Source organism: Capra hircus, chromosome 14, assembly GCF_001704415.2.
Source record: "Capra hircus breed San Clemente chromosome 14, ASM170441v1, whole genome shotgun sequence".
Classification (NCBI taxonomy): Eukaryota; Metazoa; Chordata; class Mammalia; order Artiodactyla; family Bovidae; genus Capra; species Capra hircus.
In genome coordinates, this window is record NC_030821.1 from 16,003,955 (window position 1) to 16,016,070 (window position 12,116).

A 12,116-nucleotide genomic window follows, 5' to 3' on the forward strand; every position below is an offset into this window, starting at 1 on the left:
TCTTGGCAGTGTCACCCATCCTGGCCTTGTGACCCTGGACAGACTGCTTTTGCTTCTCCGAACCTCCGTTTCCTAAACTGAAGGAGCGTGACTTTCTGCTTTCACATTTTGTAGCCTGTCCCATCTTTCTAAAACTTCCTCTCTGTGCCACTCAGTTGGCATGACAGCCTGCAGTGACCTATCTCTGATCTCTCGTGTTTTTATGTCTTTCCTTCTCAGTGAGGTCTCCAGCTCCTTTTTGAGCTGGTGCTCATATGTGCCGTTTAGTTGCTGACAGCCCAGCCGTCTCATCTCGCAGGGTTACTGGACACTCCAGGCTTTGCCAGATAAACCCACACCCAAGCCTGGCCTACGTGTAGCTCATCACAGTTAATGAGCAGACTGGACCAGAGGTAGGGGGCATAGTGGGTACCCAGTGAATACTGAGCGAATAAATGAGTAACTTACATACATGTGAAGAACTGTGATTCAAGCACATAAAGAAGGCAGAGCTCTCTACAGGTCAACCTCTGTGGCAAGGAGCCATCGGAGAAGAGGCATTTGGGAACTGCGGTTTGCCAGATAGCTGAGTGCTAACCTTTTTAAGAATCGCCATGTTTTAAAATTATTTATTTGTCTGTTTTTGGCTGTGCTGTGTCTTTTTTTGCTGTGGGGGGCTTTCTCCGGTTGTGGCCAGCCGGGGCTACTCTCTAGCGGTGGTGCTCGAGCTTCCCGTTGCGGTGGCCTCTCTTGTTGCAGAGCACAGGCTCTAGAGCTTGCGGGCTTCGGTGGCTGTGGGACGTGGTGGGCTCAGTAGTTGCAGCTCCCAGGCTCTAGAGTGCAGGCTCAGTAGTTGTGGCCCATGGGCTTAGTTGCTCCATGGCATGTGGGATCCTTGCAGACCAAGAATTGAACCCATGTCCCCTGCCTTGGCAGGGAGAAGGACTCTTTACCACTGATTCACCAGGGAAGCCCCAAGAATCTTCATGTTTTTGAATTTAATTAGAGTATGTAAATCTTTCTTAAAGATAGTGTTGGCCCTTTAAAAGTTGCCATAAAATATACAGAATAAGGGGCTTCCTGGGTCACTCAGTGATAAAGAATGTGGCTGCAATGCAAGAGATGTGGGTTTGATCCCTAGGTTGGGAAGATCCCCTGGAGGAGGGCATGGCAACTCAACTCCAGTATTCTTGCTTGGAGAATCCCATGGACGGAGGAGCCAGGCGGGCTACAGTCCACGGGGTCACAAAGAGTTGGACACGACTCAAGTGACTGCCTACAGAACAAAATTTACCACTGTAGCCATTTTTAAGTGCACAGTTTGGGCTTCCCTGATAGCTCAGTTGGTGAAGAATCCGCCTTCAATGTAGGAGACCCCAGTTCAATTCCTGGGTTGGGAAGATCCTCTGGAGAAGGGATAGGCTACCCACTCCAGTATTCTTGGGCTTCCCTTGTGGCTCAGCTGGTAAAGAATCTGCCTGCAATGCCGGAGACCTGGGTTGGATCCCTGGGTTGGGAAGATCCCCTGGAGAAGGGAACAGCTATCCACTCCAGTATTCTGGCGTGGAGAATGCCATGGACTGTATAGTCCATGAGGTTGCAAAGAGTCGGACACGACTGAGCGACTTTCACTTCGCATCACTTCACTTCAGTGGCATTAAGTACATTTTTGTTGTTACACAACCATCCTCACCATCCAGCTCCAGAACTTTATCTCCCCAGACTGAAACTCTGCACTGATTTAACAGTAACTCCCCACTCCTCTCTCCCCCAGTCCCGGTGATCACCATTCTATTTTCCATCTCTATGACTGCCTACTCTAGGTACCTCATATAAGTGGAATCTTACAAGATTTGTCCTTCTGTGACTGGCTCGTTTCACTTACCATAAGGCTCATTCCACGTCAGAACTTCCTTCTTTTTAGAGGCTGAATATCCCACGTTCTGTATTTGCCACGTTTTGCTGATCCATTCAGTAGACACTTGGGTTGCTTCCACCTTTGGGTCATTGCGAATAAAGATGCTGTGAACATAGATATGTTCAAGGCCCTGCTTTCTGTTCTCTTGGGTATAAACCCAGAAGTGGAATTGCTGGATCACGTGTAATTCTAGGTTTAATTTTTTTGTTTTTGAGGAACCTCCATACTGTTTTCCATAGTGGCTGAATGCTGGCTTTTTAGAACAGCACTAACTGAAGATAACTTTACTTTTCTCTGATGGTGTGATGGAGACATTCCTGCAGGTCCTGTACTACGTGGCCCAGTCTGTGGGGCCCTTTGTGTTCTGTGCCTCTTTACTTGGCTCTTTGTCTCTTTGCCTGTGGCCGGTGTTTTATTGCTAGGTCTGTTTTTCTTCACGGAATCTCACTCCTTGTTTTCTGACGTTCGCGTCCGTTTCACACAGGTGAGGCTGTTGGTGAACTGATAGCTGCACACAGCGAACAACAGTCTGCCTCTCCTCGTGCAGAAGGGGTGAAGCCCAGGGCCTGCGGCTCGTGGCGGCGTCTCTTCTCTCAGGCCAGCCCCTGCGGGTCATGGGAGTCGTCTCTGTATGCCGTCTGCAGCCACTTCTTCTCTGCGCATGGAAAGTTCCATCCACCAGTCATGTGGGAGGGCACAGCATGGACCCTTTACGGGATGGTCTGAGGTCCTTTGAGTATGGGTTTCATTTCATTTCTTTTCATACATCTTTGTCTTCTCAGGAAGAGACATCTTTCCTAGGGGCCGCAATAAATTCTTCTGTCTCATTGGCGAGAACTAGGCATCTTCCCACCTCTAGACCAATTCCTGGCAAAGGAGAACATGCTTGCCAGGCTGGCTTATACTACTCATGACTCATGCCTTGGGGGGTCAGGGTTCTGGTTTCAGGAAGACAGGGTAATGCTTGTTGGCAAGGCAACCAACAGTGTCTGCCACATCCCCGGGAAAAAGAACAATGCAGCTAAATGGCTCCAGCTCAGCCCCTGAGGTTGGTGACCAGTCTCACAGAGGCCTTCCGCAAGCTCATTTTATTTCCCTTTATAGTTCTTCGTCTCTTCCATTACCTTCTCTGTGGGGGAGGGGGTGGGGTGATCCAGCTTGTGGTTTTAGCATTTTCTACCAGAAAATGAAACTGCTAATTGACTGCTGGTGGTGATGCTGCCGATGTCTGCCGGCAGAAATGCAGCTTGGATGGGGGTGAATAGGGCAGAGCTGTAACAACCTGGGCCAAGATGATCAGAGATGCATCTTCTCCAGTTTCTTGATTATGGATGGTGTCACGCTGTCACCCAGAACCCAGTGGGGCTTTGGACCCTTCTTAATGTAACTGCTTTTTCCCGCCTGTCCAAAATCGCTGGGTGTCTTGCAAGATCAGCTGCTGTTTATTCTGCCTTGTGCCGTCCCATGTCGTTGTCAGATGTCACTGCCGGCAGCAGCTCCATACATGCTTTGAGCCCTAGTAATCAGGTTAACTGGCAGAAGAGATTGAATTTTCCCAGCGTTTCCATCATTCTTGGGAGGAGATGGGCTGGGAACCATGGTGCTCAACCCTTTTTGTTGCAGGAAGGGAGACCCCTTCCAAGGCCTGAAACTGGGCTCTTGTCTAACACTCGGAAATGAATTATCCGAGGAGACACATGTGCTGACAAAGCAAGAGATTTTACTGGGAAAGGGCACCCGGGTGGAGAGCAGTAGGGTAAGGGACCCCAGGAGAACTGCTCCGCCACGTGGCTCGCAGTGTCTGGTTTTATGGTGATGGGATTAGTTTCCAGGTGGTCTTTGGCCAATCATTCTAATTCAGTCTTTCCTGGTGGCGCACACATCGCTCAGCCAAGATGGGTGCTAGCAAGAGGGACTCTGGGAAGTGGATGGACACGTGGTGTCTCCTTTCGACCTTTCCCGAACTCTTCCGGTTGGTGGTGGCTTATTAGCTCCATATTCCTTATCAGGATCTCCTGTCATAAAACAACTCATTCAAATGGTTACTGTGGTGCCTGGTCAGGGTGGGCGGTTTCAATCAGTGTGCTTCTCCTAACCATTTCACCAGCGTTTTGGCCATCTATTGAGGAGGAGACCCCTGCTGGAGAGTGCAGAGGGACATACCCCAGGTGCCAGGTTCTCCCAAACAAGCTCGTGCAGAACTGGAGCTGCCATCTGTGTCCTTACTGAATATTTACTGGGAGGGGCCAACCTCAGCCCTGGGAGAAGCCCCAAGCCTGAAGGAATGTTTGCCCTTTCTCCCTTCAGGGATCAACTACTGCGCACTGAACAAGCCGGGCTGTGAGCACGAATGCATCAACACGGAGGAGGGCTACTACTGCCGCTGCCGCCGGGGCTACACCCTGGACCCCAATGGCAAGACCTGCAGCCGTGAGTGTCCCCGGGTCAGGGGCTCATGGGAGGGCCAGGTTCACACACAGGCCCCGGGGCTCAATAGCAGTCAGTCACTTCTGAAGCTCCTGGGTTTCCTATGAGCCTGATGGTCCAGCAGCCTTAACTTTCCTGGCCTCAGTTTCATCGTCTGTAAAATGGGACTACTCATGCTGCTTACCTCAGAGACTGGATTGTGAAGAGTGAAAGAATCAGCATGTAGAAAACACTTAGAAAAATGCTGCTAGACACATAATAAAAGCCCAGTAAATATTAACTAGGCTTCCCTGGTGGCACAGATGGTAAGGAATCTGCCTGCAATGCAGGAGTCCTGGGTTCGAGCTCTGAATCAGGAAGATCCCCTGGAGAAGGGAATGATTACCCACTCCAGCATTCTAGCCTGGAGAATTCCATGGACAGAGGAGCCTGGCGGGCTATAGTCCATGGGGTCGCAAAGAGTTGGACATGACTGAGCAACTAACACACACACAAATATTAGCTAATATTACCATTTGCTCTTGAGAGCCTTGATTAAGTCAGACCAGCCTGATTTCATCCAGACTCTGCCTCATACTAGACATGTGACCCCAGGTAAGGTATTAAAGTTCTCCAAGCTTTGACTTTCCCATCCATTTAAAAAAAGGGAAGATGATAACAGCATTGATTTTCTGGAGTTGTTAAGGGGAATCATGAGGACTATTTCAACCTCTTAGCACAATGCTTGACACAAGGAAAACATACAATTAAAAATAAGAGCTCTTTGTTGCCACAGAGCCTGGGACAGGAACCAGAAAAGAGACAGACCTCAGAAGGCCCTTGGGCCACTGCAGACCTCGTCTGAGGGCAAACTGAGAAACATGGGACTTTTTATGAAGCATTGTCTTCATTTTCTTGTGTAAGAGGCGAAACACAACTCGGTCTGGTGATGTCAACGTGGAAACTTGCAGGATGTGCCAGCTGGATGGTTCCATCTCTTTTTTACGAGGCACAGTCTCCACTGGTCCAAGCCAGCAGGGGTGGGGCGCGTGACACGGCGGGGGACGCCCTGACCCTGGGGGGTGCCAGCGAGGGGCTTGGTGACACGGCTGGCACAGAAGGGGCCCTTTGTGTAGCTTTCCACCCAGCGAGCTGCACATCTGCTCCAGCTTTGGGGACAGAGATAGATTGTGAGTGAGAACAGTACAGCTGTTCAGTATTTGGACCCTCCACTGCCTGGAGGGGAAGCTTCACAGATGAAGTATTAGGTGCAGAGCAGTCCTCGGGAAACCTCGTGCCCCTTTCGGTCTTCAGAGGAAACAGAGTCCTCGATCGGGCTTTCGAAGCATCAATCTCGGAAGTCAAAGCATTTTTGAACCAGAGAGTTGGCACTGCTCTGCACTTGCCTCTGGAAGTCTCTGAGTCCTTGTGAGAAGCCAGTGGTGAACAAGGGTCCTTCCGGTTGACGAGGAGACGCCCAGGTGAAGATGGATCTGTGTACAGCCTGCCTGCCTTCTCTTCCAGGAGCGTGGGGCCTGCCAGCTGACAGCTCTGATAGGCATCCCAGGGCAGGCTAGGCATGACCTGGACGAGCCCACATAGAGCCCCAGGGCCCGTAACCTGCCTCCCCCTCCCTGCACGCCTTGGAGCAGAAGAGATTGAGCCATCTTTTCTTTCTGGAATCTAGTAAGAAGGACCATCTAGTCGGCTTCAAAAAAGTATAAACTAAGCTATTTCTTCCTAGGAGTCCCCAGAGACAGCCTGGTAATCCTATTCTCCATGGGAGCTCAGGGAGCCCACAAACCATCACAATAGGAAGCCCTTATGAGGTGCTTGCTCCGTGTAGGCGTGGCTGGGATCACTTCCCAAGTACTCACTCACTTTATCTGCACCAGATCCCAGTGAGGCATCAATATTCTTACCCCCATTTAAAGTCGGGGAAACAAGCGCAAGGAGATTAAGTTACGTTTCCCAGGATCACGTGACGGGTAAATGGTGAACTGAGATGTGAATAGAAGTCTCTAGCTCTTGAGATTTTGTGAATGTTTACAGTAGGCACAGCCACAGGTGGAATGTTCCAGAAGGCATAGTCCCAGGCCCTGTGGGAGTCAAAGAGGTCCACCCCATGGCCCTGCACAAGGCCTCCAGTGTCTCTCCAGTCTCCGGGTGTGCGTTTTCTCCATCAAGGAAATCTGGGAGGCAGCCTGCAGGGCTGTCTGGTGGGAACCAGTTCACCGCAGCTGTGTGTCTGTTATCCTAGCTGGGCCAGCTGTGCAGGGCTCGGGTGCCAGGACTGGCCACACACGCAAGGCCTTGGCGTTGGTTTGTTTTCTGAATCTGGATGTCCTGATTATGGGGGATAACAGCACTTTTTCTCTTTCAGATACAAAGGAACTATACAGTTCTTTCTCCCCTAGCCATATACTTTGTAATGACAGGCATTCACAAAGTGATTATGCATGCCAGCCACTGTTCTGAGGGTTTTAGGTGAATCCACTCTTCCCACCATGTTCCTAGAAAAAAGCGAGCCTCAACCCCATTTCTCAAGTCATGAGATGCTGGCAGAGAGGCCAAATGACTGCCCAGCAAGCATCTCACAGCTGGGAAGCCAGTAGGGGGAGGTGGGATTTGAGCCCAAATAGTGTGGGGTGGAGCCCTCCCCAATCCTGAGACAGGGCTGTCAGCCTCAGGGAGCCGGTGGGGTCTGCCGCTCCACCTTCCCGAACCTGGTTCTCCTCTCTGTGCCATGGGGAGGGCACCTTCTCACAGCAGTGCCCCGGGATTGCAGGTGATGCCCAGACCTGGCCCAGGTGCAGAGGGCTGCTGTCCTTACCGCCTTGGCTGGAGTCCCATGCACCTTACTCCTCAAAGAAATACGAAATAAAACCAGGCCGGTGGCACAGGGTGGAAGGAAACCATACACCTCTCTCTTTGGGGCATCAACGGAGTGAAACTGCTGGGCAGCCGCTCCCTGGGGAGGTGGTTTTGTTCTCTGATGCCCTCCTGGCTTACTTCAGGGGTTTTCCCTGTGTGGTCGCCCGCAGGGGTGGATCACTGCGCCGAGCAGGACCACGGCTGCGAGCAGCTGTGTCTCAACACGGAGGACTCGTTCGTGTGCCAGTGTTCGGAAGGCTTCCTCATCAACGACGACCTCAAGACCTGCTCGCGTGAGTGCCCTTTGTGCTTCTCTTACAGGGAAGAGCTTTGCCACCAGCGTGGAGAACGTGACGGCCGTAGGGGACGGCGGGCCCCCCTCTGTCCTCTGCTCATTGCTCCGGGGGAGATGGTGGGGCTGTCCCCTGGGGACCGCGCGCCTTCCCAGGGCAGGAGGAGGAGGGTTAGGGGGGCACGCAGGTCCGTGATCTGATTCCCTGGCTGTGGGATTTTGCAGGAGTGGATTACTGCTTGCTGAGCCACCACGGTTGCGAGTACTCCTGCGTCAACACGGACAGATCCTTCGTCTGCGAGTGTCCCGAGGGACACATGCTCCGCAGTGACGGCAAGACCTGTGCCAGTAGGTGTTGTGACGTCGAACAAGAGGGACCCGGCACGGGCGATCGTGGGTAGGGGGCGCCGAGGACAGTGACCACGGGTGGGTCTGCCCCCCCCCAACCCTGGGTTCATGGCTGAACGTGTGCGAAAGCCCCCTCCCAGCGATGTCAGCCCCGGTGGCTGCCGCTTTCCTGCCCCAAGATGGCTTCTGCCTCTTCCTTCCCTGCCCGTGGTCATTTCGGAGCAGGTATGAGTTATAGTGAAGTAGATGCCTTCCTGACTGCGGACTTTCGGCTGCGCTGCCCGCTGAGCGCGTGCTTTCTCTGGGTCTCAACCTCAGCAGAATCCTCACCTTCAGACCAAGTGAAAAGCCTAGTGACCAGCTGTTACGGGGTGGGTTCAGACTCTGGACTCTTGTGACTCTAAAGTCAGTTCTGCGAGAAGGGGAGGCTCCTGAGAACCCCGTCCCCTCCCCCAATCCAGATAATTTGGCAGCAGATGAGTAGGGGGTGCGGTGAGGTTGGCAGTGAGGTTCCCTGGGGACATATTTCCTGGCAGCTGGTCCCAATTCCTGTCTCCATTACTTAAAAAAAAAAAGCTCCCAGATGCCCCCCTCTTCACTGAAGGATGCTATGTTTTCTGCCCTGCAGTCCTGTTTCCAAGTGGACAAAGATAAAGACTTAAAAATAGTCATTTTGAGAGAAGGAGTAAAAAGTGGAGGAATAGGATTGCCATGTACCTTGCGGGTCCTGCTAGTCTTTCCAGTTATAGGACCAGGTTCCCTGACCACTGATAGAACTGTGGTCACAACCTAGCATGTCCACCTTTTTATGTCATCTGTTCACTTGGGCAGGTGCCCTGATTGCATAGCTGGGTGTGCCTCTCTAACTCCGCCGGCTGTGAGAAAAGGTTTCCCCCATTTGGGATGGAGTCTTGAGTTTTATGGCTTGCTTGTGGCTGCCTGCCCGGCTGTCCTGGCCAGCACGGCCAGCACAGGGAGGAGCTGGACATCAGGGTGCAGAAAGAGTGGGTGTGTGGAATTGCATGTACATTTGACTGCATGCCAAGGCCAGAAGCCTGCTTTTTAGCTGACTTATTTTAATTCTCATCATCTTAGATTATCCATGCATTTGTTTGGACCTCCCCATTGCTGTGATAACCAAGACCTGACTATAAGATAATTGCAGGACATCTAAGAAATTTTCATGACCCTTCCAAACAAATGCTGCCCCTCTTCCTTACAATTGCGTGTCCCACTCCCTCCTTCCAGCCACATCTGTTATGGCCACTGACACTTTCAAATATCCATTTTCTCATTTATAGGGCTTGTAACTAATGATACAGTGATATCATCCATTTGAGTAAATGTGCAACAATACCATTAGAAGTGAATTTTGATAAGTATTTGTTTATTATATATGGTGTGTCTACATGAGATGGTTAGATGAGTTAGAATTATCCTATCCTTGGGCAATGGTTGGAGAAGGCAGTGGCAACCAACTCCAGTGCTCTTGCCTGGAAAATCCAATGGACGGAGGTGCCTGGTAAGCTGCAGTCCATGGGGTCGCTAAGAGTCGGACACGACTGAGCGACTTCCCTTTCACTTTTCACTTTCATGCATTGGAGAAGGAAATGGCAACCCACTCCAGTGTTCTTGCCTGGAGAATCCCAGGGACAGGGGAGCCTGGTGGGCTGCCGTCTCTGGGGTCGTACAGAGTCAGACACGACTGAAGCGACTTAGCAGCAGCAACAGCAGCAGGCAATGTTTGGAGTAGGAAATGGTGAAAGAAAGTGAGTCACTTTCTCACTTTCCCGTGTCTGCCCCGGGTTGATTCTGTCTAGTTACCCTGTTCTGTAATAATGGGCTGTGTTTTCAGTGTGGCCACAGTAAACTGGGGTTGGGAATATGTTTCCCAGCTCTGTCCCAAATCACAAAGAGCCTGACACCATGACTGCATCCTTTTTGAAATCATGCTGGGCTGTGGGTGGGGAGCCCGTCGGAGTTCAGCCAGCCCTGCTCAGCAGATACGGGTATCCTTGGCCCTTCATAAAGGCAGCCTCCACTTACCGCCTTGATAGCAGGTGGCCTGAAGAATACTCTGCTCACTTTCTGGAAGGTTCTTGGAAGCATGGTGAGCAGGCGCAGTTTCCCAGGGCCCTGGAAGGAATGGACCCTGTTATTCTCACAGCCCTGCAGGCACCTTGGGCTCTCTGGCTTCTGGAGTGACCCCACCCTCCCTTCCTCTTGGTCCCCTGACCCCAAAGCTGTGATCACCCCTTGGAGGGTTGTTCCACAACCCTTAACGGGGTTGAGGTGGGGAGGGAAATCAGGGGGTCTCTCCTGCAAGCTGCCATCTCTCCTCCCATCTCTACCTCCTGGAAATTTCTGAAATAAACCTACTGCAAGCGCATCTCAGCATCAGGAAATACTCGCTAGTCTAGATGTGCGTGGAGCACACAGCCCACAGGCCTGCGAGCTTCTGGAGGTTAGAGACCCTTACTCAGAGACTGAGTTCCAGGCCTTACCCACAGGAAATACTCCATAAAGTTCAATGAATGTTGAGTGAATGGGCAGAGACCACCTGTGTTTTCATCCTGTGGCACCTGGCACAGGGTCCATCTTCTGTTCCGGACCCTTCAGTGGACCTTGACTTGGCAGGTGGCAGAGAGCACCTTCCTCCACCTCCTGAGCCCCACCCAGGTCTTCTTCCCCGTTCCCTCCGGTTCTTCAAAGGAGGCAGCTCCCCTCTTCTCTGAGCAGGGCCTGAACCTCCAGCCCAGCCTGTCTCCACTTAGGACAACTTCCATATCCCACCTCTGCTGGCAGAAACCCAGCCCAGGGCCAGCATCACCTCCATGGGGAACTTCCTGCCCTCCTGGCCTGCTGGGAGCAGCTCTGCTCCACCTGCTGCAGTGAGACCCCATCAGGACCCTTCCCTGTGGCCATCTGTGCACAGATCTAGAATCAGCATGGCAGAGCAGAAAGAACACTGAACTAAGAGTCCGCAGATTGGGCTTAAATCTTGGGAGGGAACTGATCTCTCTGGATCTGACTGCATGCATGCTAAGTTTCTAAAGTCGTGTCTGACTCTCTGACCCTCTGGGTCATAACCTGCCAGGCTCCTCTGTCTATGGGATTTTCCAGGCAAGAATACTGGAGTGGATTGCCATGCCCTCCTCCAGGGGATCTTCCTGACCCAGGGACCAAACCCACATTTCTTAGGTCTCTTGCCTGCATCTGACTGTTCACCTATAAATTGGGAATGATCATTTATGCCTCCTTCTCAGGGTCACTTTGTGGCACAGGGAAAGACGTTCACTGAAGTGCTTGGGAAACTTGTAAATTGCCATAAACCTGAAGGTACTCTTGTTGAAATCTTACTTCCCACTGTTAGACGGCCCCACACTAGGAGAGGGCTAAGGTAGCCTGGAAACCCACTCCTGGTAGGCCTGACCTGCCCTCCATGTGGTGACTAGCTGGGAGGAGTCAGACTCAAGAGCCCAGGCGCTACCTTCCTCTAGCAAGTGGCTGGTGCTGATACAGATCTGAGTGACAAGCATAGAGCACTGGGCGTTTCAGCTGGGGATACTCCTACACTGGCCACCAGAAGCCGGTGTGCAAAGGCTTTTTCCTATCTGAGGCCTCCTGACTTTGAAGGACCGAAGCAACCCTGAGCAAGACAAGAGCAGTGTGTTACTGTATTTAGGCAGTATCAAAACTGCATGCTTGGTGACTTAACAGCCAAAATGCAATTATCTGCAGTTCTGGAGGCTGGACGTCCAAGATCAAGATGCCAGTATGGTCAGCTCTGGTGAGAACCCTCCTCTGAGCTTGCAGATGTCTGCCTTCCTGCTGTGCCCTCCCATCATACACAGACACACACATAGAGCATATGCTCTCTTGTTGTCCCTTTTTAGAAGGGCACTAATCCCGTCGTGGGGGTCCCATGCTCATAACCTCATCTAACCCTAGTCACCTCCCAAAGGTCCCACCTCCAAATACCAGCACACTGAGGGTTTGGGCTTCAACTTGGAATTTGAGGAGAACACAATTCAGTCCATCACAGAGACTGCAGAGAAAAGACCACTTTATCCTCATGTATTTACATTAGAGGTTGAAAGGAACAGAAGGAAACTTGGAGATCTTTTCTTTCTTTTGTGGCATGGGGAGAAAACTGATGCCGCCCAGGCTGACCCTGGGGGTCGACAACAGAGTCGGGGCTAAGACTGGGGTCCCCTAACTTCAGAATCTCTTACCCAGGGTGACCTCTAAAAATATGTCTCAGTTGAGCTGCTTCTGGTTTGTCTGAGAAAAAAAAAA

At 51.7% G+C, this 12,116-nt stretch overlaps 1 protein-coding gene across 7 annotated transcripts in view; it reads left to right on the forward strand.

The window, feature by feature from the left end:
* Positions 1-12,116, forward strand: part of MATN2 (matrilin 2) — a 169,488-nt gene that overhangs the window by 131,839 nt on the left and 25,533 nt on the right. For all 7 annotated transcript variants that reach the window (XM_018058266.1, XM_018058268.1, XM_018058270.1 and 4 more), the window contains 3 exons: positions 4,205-4,327; positions 7,348-7,470; positions 7,695-7,817. In XM_018058266.1, coding sequence (XP_017913755.1) covers positions 4,205-4,327; positions 7,348-7,470; positions 7,695-7,817 — 369 coding nt within the window. The remainder of the gene's footprint in view (positions 1-4,204; positions 4,328-7,347; positions 7,471-7,694; positions 7,818-12,116) is intronic.